The 20,605-nt window shown below is 38.7% G+C and overlaps 1 protein-coding gene across 1 annotated transcript; it reads left to right on the top strand.

Moving 5' to 3' along the window:
• The first annotated feature begins 5,294 nt into the window (after positions 1-5,294).
• Positions 5,295-6,260, top strand: LOC100773267 (putative olfactory receptor 52P1). The gene has a single exon (XM_027408048.1). It carries the CDS (start codon positions 5,295-5,297, stop codon positions 6,258-6,260), a length of 966 nt encoding a protein of 321 aa, XP_027263849.1.
• Positions 6,261-20,605: the final 14,345 nt, after the last annotated feature.

Genomic DNA, 20,605 nt, shown 5'->3' with positions numbered 1-20,605 from the left:
TGTAGTTGCCAGCCGGTTAATAAAGACTTCTTATTGACTTAAAGCCATGTCCAAGCAGCAATGAATATTCCTGCTGAATATCCCACAGCAATTTCCTCTTTGGAATGTGCTATCCACGACTTTTCCCAGAACTTACTGAGTTGACTTGCTTGTGGAGGATGAGCAAAAGAGTTTCAAAGTCTATTTCTGAACAGGGTTTGTAATATTAGCACTTGAGAAGTTGAGGCTAAACAATCAAGAGTTCAATGCCTCCCACTTTGCTATATAGGGAATTCCAGATCAACGTGGTGAGATCTTTGCTCACCCAGCCAACCAACCACCTAAATCATGCCGTTTCTTCTCTCTTTTGTTCTTATTGTTGCATTGTTTAATTATTAGCAATGCAATGGATTAAACCACTTAGCTTTAGTTAGATATAGAATTTGGGGGCAATGTCCAGGGAAATGAAAGTTCCTCATACCTATTCTGCTCTAGATTTTTAAGATATCTCACTAAAACTGATTGTTACTCTGCCCTCTCAAACACACCCAGAGTGAGATTAACTAGCAGGGGTGGAGGAACACCCAGTCAGTTGTTGGTGTCTTAATTTTTCATTGTCTTAGAGTATCTGTTAGTTACAGGCCCAGCACTTGAAGCATCAAAATTAATTGGAACCTTCTTAAAAGGGGAAATTTGGAGGTCCTGCTTGTTATTTACACTGTAAAATTTTACAGAATCAGTAACTGCTAAGGTATAGTCTAGCAATTTGAGTTTAACAAAAGCCACATGTAGGATGGAAGTGCAGTAGAAATAGTATTCCACTGGCTTAGAGAGTCTCTCAGAAACTGTGGTCAAGCATATGCAGTTGACCAGAACTCGGACCTAACTGCAGCTGTGGGGAAAGCTCATGATGGCTGAGTTAGTTTTGGAAGGGTAAATAGCAAGAGGAGTATTTGGACAGGCGAAGAGAGACCACCTGCAGTACTTCATGGAAAGATCTCTAATTCCTCAATCTAGGGAACTTCTCTACAAAATGCCAGGACCTAGGGTTTTCAGGAGCCGTTTCTCTGGGATGAGGATATTAAGATTCTCGTTTGTGTTCTGAAGGGGGTTTGGGATGTACAGTGTAGTAAATTATATTCATGATAAGATTCTTTTAAATGTGTTCTTTATGTGGGGGAGAGCTGGTGGCAGGAGTGATTGAGTCCTGTGGAAAACTGGGTTAGAGGCTTAAAGCAAAAGATCTCTTAGACAAAACATTTTGCTGAGATGAGCAGTGATGCTATAGGTATATGCATAGGTTCCCAGAAGAATGTATGTAGAGATACAAGTTTTGTGATGTTTAATGTATAAGCCTTCCCCATCTTTCTCATTTTCTAAGATAATTCCATGTGGTGAAACACCACTAACAAGTCACATCACCTAGGTTTTACAAATGAGTATAATTGCCTTTTGTTGAGTTCTATCATCATCTTGCTATAGCTTTCATAGGTGATATAAAGAAGAAAACAAAGGAGAGGCATCTCACAAGGCAAACAATGCTGAGCAGTAGAGGCCAGTTTGGGGACACTATAAATAGAAAATGCAAGCCATAGCAGAATGGGACAGGGTTTAACCACAGAACAAACAGTTGGGTAAATACATCTTAGTATCCTGAGGGAAATGGAGCTGCATTAGAAATGGAGAGAGATTACAATCACATGATCACTGATAGCCTCAGTAGCTCTAAAATGTCAGATGCTGTTTGGTAAATAGGTACTGAAATGTGGGAAATTAAAAAGCAAACCAAAACAAAGAGATGTAAAATTGCCTAAGGAATAAACTACAATGTTTTCTTCCCTGCTTTGTCTATACATTCTGACCTGGTCAACTCGGATGGAAAATGTGGTGCTTAATTTTAAGGAAACACAGAAATTCCCTAGATGGTAGTAAGTTTTAAGCAGTGCAATCTACCAAACTCCCCTGGGTCCCTTTCTTTGGTATAACAGCCTCTGAGCTCTTCATTCTGATGGCTGAGGCTGTGTGGACACAGAAAGGCTCTTTGATTTTGTGAGCCTCTTCTAGGATGCAGCATCTTCTCCTTAATGTTCTTCTGGAGTTCTGTGAGTCTGGGTGGGAAGACGCTCTAGAAGAAGGGATTCTTTACTCTTTGAGAGAGATCTGTCCACACAACTGGTCGTGAGAAGTTTGTTTCATAGCAGAGGAAATGAGGGATTTCTTGAAAAATCATCTTTGTATAGTCTGATTTGAAGTTTTAATTAGCAGCTTCCTTGAGGAGTTCCAGTTTGCCATTAGTCTGAGTTCATGAAACTAGCACAATGGGGCCCAGGACAATGAAGGAAGAAGGAAGCTGCATGCTAACCAAACCTATAAATGGGAGGCACTGTGAAGACAGATTAAGAAATTTATTCATTTTAACAGTTTGGAAATTACTAAATAGAAAACAAACTAATTCTTAAGGGAAATTTGTGTGGTGTAGATGTTGCAGAGGTGAACAGTAAGAAACTGGGTAGTTGAAATCAGTCTAACTTTGGTGATTCGTGATCTTTTGTTTTCCCCTTAACACACACACACACACACACACACACACACACACACACACACACACACACACACATTGATTCTCAGCTCCCAATTAAATTGTTAGAACTTTTATAGCTTAACATTAAGGCATTGGCTATAATGGCATAGTAAGACTTGGAATAGTGACTACTGGGAAAGTGAGAATGATGACAAAAGTTTAGCAGTTCCACAAAGTGTTTTGTGCAGGTGGTGTGTGAAACTGCAGACTCGGGAGGTAGGTGGAATGAGGCTGGTGGAACTGAACAGAGGATGAGAATATGACCCTATGAAGGCCTAGCAAGGGGAAAGTTTGGAGTTCTCTAAAAAGAAAAGGACCTGTAAGTAATACTCAGTTATGTTAGGTCACCTAGTTAAATGATATGTGGTTATCTGTACTTCCCGCAGCTTCTACAGGAAATCAAATCCTAAAGTATAGGACCAAAAATCTACTGAGAAGGAAAGAAATACTAAGAATGACCAGGTTACACATACTGGATGTGGGTGAGTACCTTTGAGAGAAATCTGAAAATCAAGAATGTGTGTTGTGTGGTATAGACTCAGTTGGGGTAAATATTAGTAAGCAGGACCTCTGGGCTTTTGCAGTCTGACTCTAGGTAGACCATCTGTGCTAAACAGAGACCCACATTATCCCAGGAAGGAAATCTGGTTCACATGTACTACAGCTGAGTGCCTTCAGTTTGTCCAAGCAGTCAGGAAATCTGATTTCCAATAGCCTAATCACATGCTAAAGAACATACAGGAAAATCTGTAAAAGATACATGTTTGTGAATGCTGGCTTCATAATAGCACAGATTGAGTATAGTAAACAGCATTTGTTACGAAATTTAAATGGGCTACAGAGTTTAGTAAGTGTTTTTATCTAAATTCTCGTCATCTTGCAATGCATTGCTATTTCTGGTTATGGTTCAGGAAATTATAGGGATCCAATGAAAAATACAAATGCTACTAATGAGAGGTAAGCACGAAGATTTATTCCCAGTGGACTCTAGCACATATGTATTGCATGGGATATGCTATATACTCTTACTTAACTTTAACCAAGTAGATGTCTAGAAAATGCAAATCACATCAATAAAGGCCATATATCTGATCAAGTCCCAAAACATCTTGATGTGCTTCTCCTTAGAGAAGATGAGTTCCTGGCTCAAAGGGATTGGACACAAAGATCTTTGCTCACTTGTCTGCAAGGCAAAAACCTCATATACCAGCATATTTACAACCATTTTCAAGCTCTCTTCTATTAAGCCACAATTATCTCTCTCTCCTTTTGAGTCATGTGCTTTATTGAAATTGATCAATAATTAGCTTCATTTCTTTTGGTAATCCTCATGTCTGAGAAAGACAGTTAAAAACTATTGAAAGCTGATCTTGGCCTAGTTTAGTTTTTCTATATCTCTTTATATTGTACCTGTGTGGTAGGGATTTGTAGCTAGTTGGTCCATTAAAGATCAGGAAAGTTTATGTATCCCTTTTAACATGTCTACTGAGTGAGAGAGAGTTGTGGCAAAAAAAAATCGATTCCCTCCTATTGAGTTGTCTTCAAACACCCACACATCTTGGTCCTTTTGTAAAGATTTCTATATCATCTCCAGCATCTAGAGCAGGGCCAGTTATATACAGTACTGCACACAGTGATTGAATACGTACAGTTAGACTTCCAGGCTGTGAGCCTCTGGCCCTTATTTTGAAAACTTTCAGAAAAAATGATTTTCACAGAGATGAGTTGTTACTGTCTAGGTACAAATCCTAGAAAAACTCTCCTTGACGTTATGGAAGAGTCAGGATGAACTAGGATTTGATGCAATTTTGTCTTTTAGAGATGACCATGTACTATAGATAAACAATAGAGGAGTTATGAAAGAGTGATGAAGGTGAAATTTTCCTTTCAGAAATACATGAAGGTTGAAAGAAAGTTAACTTCGCTATATAAGGGGGAGTTGAAACTTGTTTTTGAAATTTATGATGAAAATGGAGGAACTAAGTGTTTAAATTTCTGTGAACATTTATAGTAACTTTGAGTTACATATAGACATCAAGAAAATCAGTCAAAATGGGCAGAATCTTTGACTATTTAGCATAAACTAACATAGGGACAGTTACACAGCCTTTTGTTCACTTACATTTTGTTGGGAATTATTAAAATTAAATGGGCAATGTAAATGTGATTGAGTATATACAAAATATAAATGCCAACATATGTATATATATGTATTTATGCAAAAATATTCATGGATTAATGAAGAGTGGAAACTACTGTAGGTGCAACTTGAAAACTAATTACTAAGAACCAGATCTCAAATAAGAAACTGTTTTAACCTGTGTTTTCAGGACTGATGGCCACAAACAAATATTTTCCTATATTGTGTGAGTATTTAGCTACATTCCCAGAATAAAGGTTGTGTTCCTTTCTTCGAAGACAAGAAACATTAAGCAGACTGAAATCATAGTTCATTTAAGTACTGACTTGAACACTTTCTCACAGTTACTTATTTTGTTACACACTCATATATTACGCACTATGTGAATATTTCTGCAAATATTATTACTTAAAATTCCCTAACCTCAGGAAATAAATAATATGATTATGGCTTTCATAAGAATAATAGTGTCCTAAATATTCTATTGCTAGTGAAAGTTATTGTGATCTTATTCATATACTCATCCTACGCTGTCTTTCCAGGCAATATGATATGGTATGGGGATTTCTGACCAGAGGTACTATAGGCTAGACCATGGAGTCTCCCAATCACACAGACCTGGATCCTTCCATCTTCTTTCTCCTGGGCATCCCAGGTCTAGAGAAATTCCATATGTGGCTCTCACTTCCAGTGTGTTGTCTTGGCACAGCCACAATTGTGGGCAATATAACCATCTTGGTTGTTGTTGCCACGGAGCCAGCCTTGCACAAACCCGTGTATCTTTTTCTGTGCATGCTCTCGACCATTGATTTGGCTGCCTCCTTCTCCACGGTACCCAAGCTACTGGCTATTCTCTGGTGTGGAGCTGGACATATCTCTGCCTCCGCCTGCCTGGCACAGATGTTTTTCATTCATGCCTTTTGCATGATGGAGTCCACAGTGTTGTTGGCCATGGCCTTTGATCGTTATGTTGCCATCTGCCACCCACTCCGCTATTCTACCATCCTCACTGACACCATCATTGCTCGCATTGGGGTGGTGGCTATGATGAGAGGCTCCCTGCTCATGCTTCCATGTCCCTTCCTCATTGGGCGTCTGAGCTTCTGCCAAAGTCATGTGATCCCACATACATACTGTGAGCATATGGCCGTGGTGAAGCTGGCCTGTGGAGACACCAGGCCCAACCGTGTGTATGGGCTGACAGCCGCACTGCTGGTCATTGGGGTTGATTTATTCTGCATTGGTCTCTCCTATGCCCTCATCGCACAAGCTGTTCTTCGCCTCTCATCGCAAGAAGCACGGTCCAAGGCCCTAGGTACCTGTGGCTCCCATGTCTGCGTCATTCTCATCTCTTACACACCAGCCCTCTTCTCTTTTTTTACACACCGCTTTGGCCACCATGTCCCACTCCACATTCATATTCTTTTGGCTAATGTCTATCTGCTTTTCCCACCAGCTCTTAATCCTGTAGTATATGGAGTGAAGACCAGAGAGATTCGTGAAAGGGTTGCCAAGGTGTTTCAGTGGGGACAAGGAACTCAGCTCAAAACATCTAAGTAATTATGAAGTATAGTATAGAGTACAGAAAATTAAAAAAATCTTTTCAAGATTAAAAAAGTCTCAGTATTTGAAACTTGGAAAATATTTTAATGCTGGGAAAAAAATCTAAAAACTTCTATTCATTTACAATATCCATAAACCACAGAGGAGGGGAAGGGTTTCTGTGTTTCTTCTCTTTTGAAGTGTAACATAAGATCATTTTTCCATCTAGATAGCTGCTAGACATAAAAAAAGCTTCCCTTGCCCTGGACAGGGCCTACTCAGTTCAGAAGAGCTTCTGCATCTCCACGGGGTTTTCATACTTCCTGGACCTATCCCAGCACCCCAAGCATGAAGTTCAAATTCACAGCATTGTGAAAGGTCAGATGACAGGACAAAAAAGCCACAGCTAAAGAACAGCAAAGGAATTCTTAAGCTTTATCACAAATTCTGCCTTTCCCCATTACCCTCAAGAGGGAAAGAGAGAAGAGAATTGCCAACAAACCCAATGTGAGTGAGCATCTCTACAGAGACTTATCTGAAAAACTGAACAAGACATTAGAACCTCTGTGGATGAGGGGACTGAAGAAGTCAGTACATAACCTCCCTTTCTAACTTCAAGTAGGCCATCTCACACATAGCTCTCTGCCTCCAGTCAGTATAAATCCAAATGACCTTGGATATTATCCCTGGTAATATGCATTTATATTTAAGATGTATTTACATATTATCCCTAGGAGGAACTCTGCAAAGTCGTTGACTTTTATCCCCCGACCTTGGAAAGAATAATCATGAACACAAACAAGATTGGGAAATTTTATCCTTTTATTCACCCAATATTTCTTAATCAATTTCTTTTGAATAAGAAAGAATGGGTTATCCTAGATAACTGAATGTAGTAAAAGGTTCTTCAAAAATTATTTTGAGTTATTTTAATGTGTGTGGGTGTTGAACCTAGTGTGCATGTATTTCTGTATATCATCTGTGTATATTGTTAGTGGACTCCAGAATGGGCATCAGAACCCCTAGGCTGGAGTTAGAGATGGTTGAGAGCTGCAATATGTGGGTGGTAGAGACTGAACCTAGGTCCTCTGAAGAGTAGCAAGCTCTTAACCCGAAGGCCATCTCTCCAGGCCCTGGTAAAGAGTTCTTAACTGCATTAGTGAAACTGGGATTAGAAACTGGCCACTATACACACAAGCCTTCAGGTCTTCAAGAAGAGTAACTTCAAATGGTTGGTGTGTTGCTACATGCTATTAAAAGTAATCATCTTTAATTTGATGGGAGACTTTTTTTTTTGCTTGTCATCCTGTTGTCCTGTGTAGATGGGGCATAAGACTTCTGGATATTTCCATATTCTCCTGTCCTCAGAAAGCATTTATCTTGAGAGAAAAAATTAAGATCTATCCTTTGAAAATTCCCATGTTTGAGAAAATACGCATTGTTTTTTGTTTTTTGTTTTTTTTTTTTTTTTGGTACTTCAGACAGGCAGAGAAAATGGTTTGCATATATTTTAATTTAATAAAGTATGCAAGGTACCATTTTAAGGGAAATATTATACTAGTCAATGGGAAGACCAAATAGTGCAAGGCATATCCAGTTTTCACTTTGCATTTCAGTTCTCGGATTGAGATAAACTTAACATATCTTTAAGAATTGTGCCCAGTTCCAGCTGGGCATAGTAACACAGGCCTATGACCCCACCAATTTGGAAATGGAGGCAGTAAAATCACAAGTTCAAGACCAGCTTGTGCTATATAGCAAGCCTCTGTCTCAATTCTTACTCTACTCCCACCCTGAAAAGAAAAAAAAGTATATTCAAATCAAAATATGTCACTTCTTCACTGAGTTAGTTTTTCATCCTCCAAATTGACATCTTGCTGGCACCAAAGTCACCAACGCACTTCTGTAACTCCAGGACTTCCTGTTCTCTGTCTCAGGTTCTTGAACTAGGGGCTGGCAATGCTTCCAGATGATGTCCTGCAAGTGCACAGACAGGTGTTCCTACTTGCTCATGACTTCTCATTTTAACGGGGCTCTCAGCACTCTGTGTCTGTGGTTTTTACTCATTGCATGGTTCATAATGATATGTTTTAAAACTCACACTCAGTTGCTTTCTACAATACCTTTCTTCTGCTTAAAATGTATACTAATTTCTGTTCCACGGAGTTAAATAAAATGATTCAAATAACTACTTCAAATTCCAATCTTTAGATGAACTCTTGAAGTCTGTAACCATTATTTCTTCCTTTCTTGATGTAGTCACTTCATGTTACTTCCTTTTATGTCTAAGAGAGCTTAAAATATACTGATGCAAGCTCATTCCATAATCCACTTCTATTTCTTGGGTTTACAATTTGATTGAGCTCACAGTTAACTTTTTCTTCATGGCTCATTTTCCTCTATATCCCTTTGCCCTTCTCTCTCTCTCTCTCTCTCTCTCTCTCTCTCTCTCTCTCTCTCTCTGTGTGTGTGTGTGTGTTGACGGAGATCAAGCTTAGTCTTACACTTTTCACTAAGTAATTGTTTAGTTACTGAATTGTGTTCTTAACCTATAACCATTCTTTTTCAAAAAGATTATTCTTAGAACACACTAATTGTATGTAATAATAAGCTTCATTGTCAAAAATTCATATATGTATATAATGGATTTTGATTGTATCTCCTAACTGCTGAACCATCTCTCCAGTCTTTGATTGCATCTCATTCCATCCTACTTTGCATCCCTTCCACTCCTGCTATTCTCCTTCCTCTTTCAAACTATCCCCCTGTCTACTTTTATGTCTTAAAAGAAATTTCTTTTTGGTTATCCAATTAGTTTAATTAGGATTTCTCACAGAAATATGAGTAAGGGGTTATTTGTCAGAGTATGAGCAATGTACTAGTGGTTATACCATTTAAGAAATACCTCTATATTTCTTTCAGCAATTAACTGCTCATAGATTCAGAGGGCAATGATGTGGCCACTTGAACCCCTCACTGCTAACAACCACTAACTGTATATATAGGTATATATAACTGTATATGTGTGTGTGACTGTGCATACACACACACACACACACACACACACACACACACACACACACACACACATTCAAGATAAGATGGGGTCTTGTGAGCTTCTCCCCATTCTAGGTGGAAAGTTGACATGTCCAATCTTGTGTAGTTTATCATAGTTAATAGGAGCTCCAGATACAAGGCAGGTCCTGGACAGAAGACAATGTTCTATATTTCACCTTTTCTCCATCTCCTACATTCTTTCTGGCACTCTCTTCTGAGATGTTGTATAAACCATGCAAGAAATCATATAGATAGATACCATGTTCATGGCTGAGCACTCAACACTCACTTATTTTCAGCACCTTGATGAATTATAAACCTCCATAGGAACCACTTTTCACTGCAAAAAGAAGTCCCTTTGGCCAAAGTGGACATAAGTGCTAATCCACGAGCACAAACATAAATATTTAGAAAACAATTTGATGGACGTAACATGTAAATTTAGCAAAACAACAACAGCATCTTCTCCTCAGGACCATGTACTCTTCAGCCATAGGCTTTTGACCAGTCTTTAATGCAAGAAACAAGTTTGCTCCTGTGGAGAAGGCCTCAAAGTCAATCATAAAGTGGTTGGTTAGCCTGAAAACAGTCATTCAACTATTGCACCAGTGGGCACATGCTGCTTGACAGTTTTGTATATAGGATTCAGGATCCTCAGTAAGTAAGATAGTTGATGACCATTCTCTCTCAGCAGACCATGAAACACCTTTTTGTGCTGTGAAAGCCAAACATCAGAGAGGATGCTTCTAGTTCAATTCCAGCTTCGATTTTCTACGTCTTGCAAACATAGCACTATTACCTTTCTTTTATACTTGAGCTTCTTAAAATATTTTTGATCCTAATCACTTTTATGTTCTTTACTATTGATTCTTCTATTACAATCTAGTTTCAACCAGAAGTTGATGTTTTCTTCCTTTTTATATAAAATTTTATTTAATTTAGAAACAATCTTATTTTACATATTAATCCCAGTTTCCTCTCCCTTCCATTCCCTCATGCCACCCATTAACCCACCCATCCCACACCCCATCCACTCCACAGGGTGGGCGAGGCCTTCCATGAGGGATCATCAAAATCTCTCCCATCATTTGGGGCAGGAACTAGGCCCTCCCTTGTGTACCTAGGCTGAGAGAGTATCACTCCATGGGGAACAGGCTCCCAAAGTCCATTCATTCACTAGGGATAAATACTGGTTCCTTTGCCAGAAGCCCTACAGATGGCCCATTTCTTAACAAACAGACAGAATTTATTTTTGAAGGTTTTGAACAACATTTTGAATTGTTCTTGTTGGTTCTTTATGACATAAGCTCTAGATATAAGCTTGATGTGCTCCCATAATAAAAAAATATAAAATCATCCACTTAAGTAAGAAACCTGCTCTCAATTAACAAAGTGGAGGGCATGTGAGGAAACTTGTTCAGCCACTGGGCGCATACATATGCACCTATTACTACACACACAAACACACACACGCACACACATGCAGACACACTACTGTAGTGGTTAGTATTTTACTAACTGGTGAATAATGGAGATTATGAATTCTGTCTTCCTGTTTTAGGAATTTTTGTTGTTGTTGTTGTTGACATTGTGGTTGCGTTTTTGAGGCCAGATTGCTCTAAGCTCAAGTTGGCCTAAGACTCAATCCTCTTATTGCAATCACCATATGCAAAGATTACAGAACTGAATTAACATATCCAACTAGAGTCCTTTAAAATAGAAAATTCTGTATCCTAGCATGTTTGCCATTTTATTAGAGACTGGGGGATAGAGACACTTGTAAGGTTGTGTTATTACATAAATTTTTTAATTTAAGTAATTATATTTATTAATTCTCTGGATATTCAAGTTCAAGTTTATAACTTGGTTTTTTTTTCACATGTAAGTCCCTTCTCCCGCTCCCTCCCCTCACCCCCATCCCTCCTCCCCCACCCCCAGCCACCCCCACCCCATCCACCTACCACTCCCCAGGCAGGATAGGGTCCTCAATGGGGGCTCTGCAAAGTCCACCAAATCTTCCTGTGCTGGTCCTGGGCCGTTCCCCATGTGGCCAGAGCCAGAGTATAACCGTTCATCCCACCTGTGGGATGGGCTCTCATGGTCCCTTCTTGCACCGGGAAAAATACTAATCCACCACCAGAGGCTTCCTGGAGTGCAGAGGCCTCCTTATTGACATCCATGTTAAGGGGTCTGGATCAGTCTTGTACTGGCCTCCCCGACAGCATCTGGGGTTGATGTGCTCTCCCTTGTTCAGGCCAATTGTTCCTGTGGGTTTCTCCAATCTGGTACAGACCCCTTCACTCTTCATTCCTCCCTCTCTTCAACTAAATTCCCGATTTCAGCTCAGTGTATATCTGTGGATATCTGTCTCTGCTTCCATCAGCCACTGGATGAGGGCTCTAGGATGGCATAAAGAGAAGTCATCAATCTCATTTTAGGGGAAGGTCTTTTAGGTGGAAGGTCTCTCCACCTTTGCCTGGATTGTCAGATCGTGTCATCCTTGTAGGTCTCTGGAGATCTCCCTGGTACCAGATCTCTTCTCAGACCTATAGTGGCTCCCTCTGTTATGGTATCTCTCATCCTGCTCTCTCTCCTCTATTCTTCCCCTTCCCAATATTTCTGCCCCTCCATTTCCTCTCCTCTACTCCTCTTCTCTTGCTCTTATTGTAGCAGCTCACTCCCCCCTCCCCTCTTGCTCCCAATTAGTTCAGGAGTTCATGCCCCTTCCATTTCTGGGGACCATCAATCCCTTAGAGTCCTTCATGTTTCTTTGGTGAAGATGATTATAGGCTGGTAATCCTTTGCTCTATGTCTAAAATTCATATATCAGTGAGTACATACCATGTTTGTCTTTTTGTGACTGGGTTACCTCACTCAGGATGGTTTCTTCTAGTTCCATCCATTTACCTGTGAATTTCAAGATTCCATTGCTTTTTTCTGCTGAGTAGTACTCCATTGTATAAATGTACCACATTTTCTCAATTCATTCTTCAGTTGAGGAACATCTAGGTTGCTTCCAGGTTCTGGCTATTACAAACAATGCTGTTATGAACATGGTTGAACATATGTCCTTGTTGTATGAACATGCACTATTTGGGTATATACCCAAGAGAGGAATGGCTGGATCTTGAGGTAGATTGATTCCCATTTTTCTGAGCAACTGCCATGCTGATTTCCAGAGTGGTCTTACAAGATCGCACTCCCACCAGCAATGGAGGAGTGTTCCTTTTTCTCCAGATCCTCTCCAGCATAGATTGTCATTGGTATTTTTGATTTTAGCCATTCTGACAGGTGTGAGGTGGTATCTCAGAGTTGTTTTGAGAGTTCCATTTCTCTGATGGTCAATGATTTTGAGCACTTTCTTAAGTGTCATTCAGCCATTTCAGATTCCTTTGTTGAGAATTCTCTATTTAGTTCTGCACCCCACTTTTTAATTTCATTGTTTGGTGTTTTGGTGGCTAGCTTCTTGAGCTCCTTATATATTTTGGAAATCAGTCTTCTGTCAGATGTGGGATCGGTGAAGATCTTTTCCCATTCTGTGGGTGGTCATTTTGTCCTACTGACTGTTTCCTTTGCCATACAGAAGCTTCTCAGTTTCAGGAGGTCCCATTTATTAATTGCAGACCTCAATGTCTGTGCTCCTGGCATAATGTTCAGGAAGCCGTCTCCTGTGCCAATTTGTTCAAGGGTAATTCCCACTTTCTCTTCTAGAAGATTCAGTGTGGCTGGATTTATGGTGAGATCTTTGATCCATTTGCACTTAAGTTTCGTGCATGGTGACAGGTATGGATCAATCTGCAATTTTCTGCATGTCCGAATCCAATTGTTCTAGCACCACTTGTTGAAGATGCTGTCTTTTTTCCATTGTATAGATTTAGCACCTTTGTCAAAAATAAGGTATTTGTAGGTGCGTGGGTCAATATCAGGGTTTTCAATTCGATTCCATTGGTCTATCTCTCTATTTTTGTGCCAATACTAAGCTGTTTTCAAAACTATGGCTTTATAGTAGAGCTTGAAGTCGGGGATGGTGATGCCTCCAGAAGATCCTTTATTGTATAGAGTTGTTTTGGCTATCCTGGGTTTTTTATTTTTCCATATATAGTTGAGTATTGTTCTTTCAATGTCTGTGAAAAACTGTGTTGGGATTTTGATGGGGATTGCATTGAATCTGTAGATTGCTTTTGGCAAGATTGCCATTTTTACTATGTTAATTCTACCTATCCAAGAGCATGGGAGATCTTTCCATTTTCTGGTATCTTCTTTAATTTCTTTCTTTAAAGTATCAAAGTTCTTATTGTACAGGTCTTTCACTTTTTTGGTTAGTGTTACCCCAAGATATTTTATGTTGCTTGTGGATATTGTGAAAGGTGATGTTTCCCTGATTTCTTTCTCATTGGATTTATCATCTGTATATAGTAGGGCTACTGATTTTTTTTGAGTTAATTTTGTATCCTGCTACATTGCTGAAGATGTTTATCAGCTGTAGGAGTTCCCTGGTAGAGTTTTTTGGGTCACTAATGTAGACTATTATGTCGTCTGCAAATAGTGAAAGTTTGCCTTCATTCTTTCCAATTTGATTCCCTTTGATCCCCTTTTCTTGTCTTATTGCTATAGCCAGAACTTCAAGTACAATATTGAAGAGGTATGGAGAGAGTGGACAGCCTTGTCTTGTTCCTGATTTTAGAGGAAACGCTTTGAGTTTCTCTCCATTTGGTTTATGTTGGCTATTGTTTTGGTGTATATTGCGCTTATCATGGTTAGATATGTTCCTGTTCTCTCCAAGATCTTTATCATGAAGGGATGTTGGATTTTGTCAAAGGCTTTTTCAGTGTCTAGTGAGATGATCATGTGGTTTTTCTTTTTCAGTTTGTTTATATGGTGGATTACATTGATGGTTTTTCGTATGTTGAACCATCCTTGCATCCCTGGGATGAAGCCTACTTGATCGTGGTGGATGATTTTTTCTGATATGTTCTTGGATTCGATTTGCCAATATTTTATTGAGTATTTTAGCATCGATGTTCATGAGGAATATTAGTCTGTAGTTCTCTTTCTTAGTCTTACCTTTGTGTGGCTTGGGTATCAAAGTGATTGTAGCCTCATAGAAAGAGTTTGACAATATCCCACCTGCTTCTATTGTGCGGAACAGTTTGAGGAGTACTGGTATCAGCTCTTGTTTGAATTTCTGGTAGAATTCTGCAGTGAAGCCATCTGACCCTGGGTTTTTTGGCTGGGAGGCTTTTGATGACTGCTTCTATTTCATTAGGGGTTATGGATCGATTTAAACTGTTTATCTGATCTTGGTTTAATTTTGGTAAGTGATATTTATCCAGAAAACTGTCCATTTCCATTAGATTATCCAATATTGTGGAGTACAGGTTTTCAAAGCATGACCTGATTATTCTCTGGATTTCCTCAGTGTCCGTTGTTATATCCCCCTTTTCATTTCTGATTTTGTTAATTAGCATGCTCTCTCTCTGCCTTTTGGTTAGTTTGGCTAGAGGTTTGTCTATCTTGTTGATCTTCTCAAAGAACCAACTCTTTGTTTCATTGATTCTTTGTAATGTTTTCCTAGTTTCTACTTTATTGATTTCAGCTCTCAGGTTGATTATTTCCTGGCGTCTACTCCTCCTTGGTGAGTTTGCTTCTTTTTGCTCTAATGCTTTCAGTTGTTCTGTCAATTCTCTAATGTGATTTTTCTCCAGTTTCTTCATGTGGGCACTTAGTGCTGTGACCTTCCCTCTTAACACTGCTTTCAGAGTGTCCCATAAGCTTGGGTATGTTGTGTCTGCATTCTCATTAGATTCTAGGAAGTCTTTAATTTGTTTTTTTATTTCTTCCTTAACCCAGGAATGGTGCAATTGGGTGTTATTCATTTTCTGAGAGTATGCAGGTTTTCTGCTATTCCTATTGTTGCTGAATTCTCACTTTAATGCATGGTGAACTGATAAGATACAGGGGGTTATTTCAATTCTTTTGTAACTATGGAGGTTTGCTTTGTGCCTACTATGTGGTCAATTTTAGAGAAGGTGCCATGTGGCGCTGAGAAGAAGGTATATTCTTTTGAATTTGGATGGAATGCTCTATAGATATCCATTAACTCTAGTTGGGTCATAACTTCTTTCAGATTCTTTGTTTCTTTGTTAAGTTTCTGTCTGGTGGTCCTGTCTAGTGGAGTAAGGGGGGTGTTGAAGTCTGCTACTATAAGTGTGTGTGGTTTTATGTGTGGTTTGAGCTTTTGTAATGTTTCTTTCACAAATGTGGGTGCCTTCGTATTTGGGGCATAGATGTTCAGGATTGAGACTTCATCTTGATGGACTTTTCCTGTGATGAGTATGAAATGCCCTTCTTCATCTCTTTTGATTGATTTTAGTTTAAAGTCCTATTTGTTAGATATTAGGATTGCGACACCAGCTTGTTTCTTGGGCCCATTTGATTGGAAAATCTTTTCCCATCCTTTTACTCTGAGGTATCGCCTGTGTTTGAAGTTCAGGTGTGTTTCTTGTAAACAGCAGAAGGATGGATTCTGTTTTTGTATCCATTCTATTAGCCTATATCTTTTTATGGGTAAGTTAAGACCATTGACATTTAGGGATATTAATTTCCATTGTTCGTTGGTTCTTGTTTGTTTTGAATTTATTGTTGGTGGTGTCATTGTGTGTGGATTTCAGCCTCCTACTTCTTTTTGTTTTTGGTGAAATTAGATTATCTATTGCCTGTGTTTTTGTGAGTGTAGTTATGCTCGTTGGGTTGGAGTTTTCCTTCCAGAACCTTCTGTAGTGCTGGATTTGTGGATATGTATTGTTTAAATCTGTTTTTGTCATGGAATATCTTGTTTTCTCCATCAATAGTGATTGTCTATAGTGATTGAAAGTTTTGCTGGGTACAGTAGTCTGGGTTGACATCCATGCTCCCTTAGTGCTTGTAGGATATCTATCCAATACCTTCTGGCTTTCAGAGTTTCCATTGAGAAGTCGGTGTGATTCTAATTGTTTTGCCTTTATATGTTACTTGGCCCTTTTCTTTTGCTGCTCTTAATATTTTCTCTTTATTCTATAGATTTGGTGTTTTGATTATTATGTGTCGGGGGGACTTCTTTTTGTGGTCCAGTCTGTTTGGTGTCCTGTAAGCTTCTTGTACTTTCATAGGCATATCCTTCTGTAGGTTGGGGAAGTTTTCTTCTATGATTTTGTTGAATATGTTTTCTGTACCTTTGAGCAGTGTTTCTTCACCTTCTTCTATACCTATTATTCTTAGGTTTGGTCTTTTCACGGTGTCCCATATTTCCTGGATATTTTGTGTTAGGGATTTGTTGGACTTGAGGTTTTCTTTGGTTGATGAATGTATATCCTCTAGCGAGTCTTCAATAGCTGAGATTCTCTCTTCTGTCTCTTGGATTCTATTAGTTATACTCACGTCTTTAGTTCCTGATCATTTATCCAGTCTTTCCATTTCCAGCATCGCCTCATTCTGTGTTTTCTTTATTGTGTCTAATTCAGCTTTCATGCTTTGAACTGTTTCAAGAGCTTCCTTTACTTGTTTGTTGTTTTTTCTTGGGTTTCTTTAGATTCTTTAAGAGATTTGTTTATTTCTTGAATTTTTTGGTTTGTCTTTTCCTCCTTTTTGTGTAATTTTTTGCTTGCTTTTTCTTCTATTTCTTTAAGGGATTTTCTTGTTTCCTCTTTAAATGTCTCTATCATCTTGCTGAGATAATTTTTGACGTCCATCTCTTCTTCATGCACTGTGTTGGGCTTTTCAGATCTTGCTGGAGTGGAGTCCCTAGATTCTGTGGTGTCATATTGGTCTTTCTGTTGTTGAGCGAGTTCTTATTCTGTCTTCTTCCCATATCTTTTTCCAGTGACTGCAGGTGGGGTCTCTCTATCTCCTCTTGTTATCCAGTAGTGTGTGTGGGTCAGGAATTCAATGTCCGAAGCTCTGGATGCTCTTGCCTCTCCTGGTAGTCTCCTCACTCTGAAGGAGTTAGACCTCCATAGGGGTCCGGTGTGTGTGGCTGGGACAGAACAGTAAGAGTGGGGTGTTTCCAGGCTCTGGGAGTTCCTCACTGCCTACGCTGGTCTACCCCAAGCAGGAGCAGGCCCGGGGAGATCGGGGTGGATGGGGCTTTGGAAGGGAATGGGTAAGACCAGTGGATCACTCACCTCCTTTCGGATCGGTTGGAGGAAAGGGAAGGAAGAGTAGCCTGTACCCAGATTCAGGGAGCTCCTCCCTGCCTGTGCGTGTCTATTTCAAGCAGGCACAAGCCTGGAGAGATCTGGGTGAATGGCGCTTTGGACCAGAGTTGGGTAAGAGCAGGGGGGTCACTCACCTCGTTGTGATCAGTCGGCAGAAAGGAAAGCAGAAGTTGATGTTTTGAATGAAACTTCTACTCCCAGCAATGATTTCTAATTGATAACCTTACAGTGTGGTGCATTATCAGTCCTAATTATCAATTGTTGACCTCATTTCCTGAGCAATTGGAACCCTACTGAAAGTCCTTGCCTATGTCTATATCTTGAAGTGTTTGTTTATCTTTTCTTCTAGCAATTTCAGAGGCTCAGGTCTTTCATCAAAGTCTTTAATCATTTTGAACTTTTATAAGAAGTATGGATCTGTGTAATTCCTATGCATGTGGCTATTCAGCTTCCTCAGAACCATTTACTGAAAAGGCCGTCTTTATTCCAATGTATCTTTCTGATACAAGAGGCTGTAGCTATGTGGAGTTTATTGTCAGTGCATTTGTCTATGTGTCTGCTTTTGTGCCTCACTAGGTACTTTTTCTTTAAGATGCTTATCTAAGTCTATATTTATGTATTTGTTTCTTCATAAATTTAATGTTATGATCCCTTACTCCCATGAGACAACAATTTTTAGGACAATAGGAGTAATGAATTGTTTATTGATCACTTCATACATGTCATGTTTTATAAACACTCTAGAAACTTTGTTTTGGGATGGATGAATATTTCTTTCTTTTTAAATTTCTTGACACTGAAGTAATTCTATTTTCTTTTAAAAATATTTATTTATTATGTATACAGTGTTCTGCTTGCAATTATACCTGCGGGCCAGAAGAGGGCACCAGATCTCATTATAGACGCTTGTAAGCCACCATGTGGTTGCTGAGAATTGAGCTTCAATACATTGTGACATGTTTCTCTTTAACAAGGACCATACAATCACTATAAATACCTATTTTAAATATTATTACACTCCATTTTGTGCTTACTCTGGTTTCTGTGGATGAATTGGTTATTTCAAAACTAAATATTTAATATGCCAAATCACAGTAGCACTGACAAAGTCTCACACAACAGTCAGTCCCTATGTAATATGTCTGTCAGTAGTCCACTTCTGCAAAGCAGTGGTTCTAAGTATGGGCTCTCCCCAGCAAAATATGCTGGTGCTTTGGGTTTGACCCAGAAGTGAAAAATCCTTTCTTTGACTTTTATGGACAACTTCACTTCTAGTCTTAATTGCATAAAAGAAACATTAACTAGGGGAAATATTTAAAAGAAAATAGTGAAAAATAAACAGATTTACCATGTGATCAAGCAATCATATTTATAAGTTTTTACCCAGAATAGTTGAAGTCAGCTTGATAAAGCAAATTTTGAAAACATATTTACTATAACCTTATTCACAAAACAAAGTTAGGGAGTCAATTTACTTGTCCATCAACAAATGACTGGAATATGATACCTATATAACAACCTTAAAAAGGCATTTCGACAACACAAATAGAATCATAGAACATTATGCTAAAGAAATAATTCCTACACAGAAAGACAATACCACATGATATCTTTCAGCTGGAGTCCAAAATAATTTTACTCAGAGAAGAGAGAGGCCGGCAATTGTCACAGTCTGCACTAGGAGGAGAAAAGATGATGAGAAAGGAAGGAAACTCTCAGGTTGGTACTCGGAAGAGTCTTGTCTTTTTAGATCAATTGCACATACTACAGAATAGAGCTGGACACTAAGAGCAATGCATTTCAATATTAGTAACAGAATACATTTCTATAAAAATAAGCATATGATATTTACTTATGTTAAGGATACATTAATCAACTTAATTTAATAATTCCACCTAATATTAAAAACTAAATGCCACATAAGAAAAATAAGTAAGCAAATAAAATTTATATCTTAAAAAGAATAAAATCAGAATCTATCAAATAAAAAGGCTGTCTGATCTGAGGCAGAAAGAAATAAGTGAGGGCCGCAGAGAAATGCCAGGCTTGTGCAATCCCATGGGTCTAACACGTTCAAACTCTCAAGCAGTGGATATTGTCCTGAGCTCCTTTGGAATGTTCAGCTAAGATCTCAGAGTAAAACTAGCCTATCTCTAAGCCTGTTTGCATTTTTTGTTCATTGAATTATGGTGTGGCTATATTAAGATTACCCTTTGTCATGTTGCATTCATCATAAACAGTCGCTCAGGAGTAAATGATTATTTAAAGAAATATGGGAGCTGTGAGAAATACACAAAGAAAGTGTATCTTGCTGTTAGTAGTTATTTCTTGGAGCTGGTGAGATAGTTAGGCAGGTAGAGGTGCTGGAAAGTAGCCTGATGATCCCAGCTTGATCTCCAGAACCCACAAAGTGGAAGGATAGAATTGAATCCTGAAGGCTGTATTCTAACCTCCACACATAACTGGCAATTCTGTGCCCACCCCACAAACACACACAAAAAAGTGTGAAAGAATATTCACAACAAATTGTTTCTTGTTGGTGTTCCCATAGGAGAATTATTTTTTCTCAATTTTTATTTCATGTTTAAAATTAATGTATCAGGAATCAACATATATTTACTATAATTAAATTGCTAACATGCTACCTTAAAGATGTTTTAAAATTTTTATACATGACTTTATAGATTGTGTGTGTGTGTGTGTGTGTGTGTGTGTGTACTCAACAAAACTACAATAGCTTCCACCATGGCATAAAAATTGAGAATGAAATACTTGAAAAATTAATAATTTTGTAAATAGCTAATATTTAAAACGTATATATATATACATACATATATATGCTTAAGGCATATTATATATACATACATATATAAATAATGCATTTGAAGTGTAGCGTATAAAGAAATTAAAGTCAAAGTGTGATACCTGATCACACGTTATGCACAATGAATGAGAGTGTAAAACCATCAGTTACTATAAGCAAGAGAATAGCAGTTTCAGAAAGCTCAGATTGTTGGAGAAAGAACAAATCACAAAGAAATGAGAAACAATTACAGCCAAATGAGTTGTAGAAGCCATAGTGCTGGAGATGTGAGTGAGGCAAAGAAAATAAAT

Source organism: Cricetulus griseus, chromosome 3 (genome assembly GCF_003668045.3).
Source record: "Cricetulus griseus strain 17A/GY chromosome 3, alternate assembly CriGri-PICRH-1.0, whole genome shotgun sequence".
In the NCBI taxonomy this organism is placed as follows: Eukaryota; Metazoa; Chordata; class Mammalia; order Rodentia; family Cricetidae; genus Cricetulus; species Cricetulus griseus.
Note: the sequence above shows the minus strand (reverse complement) of the source record. Positions and strands in the feature narration are given on the sequence as shown.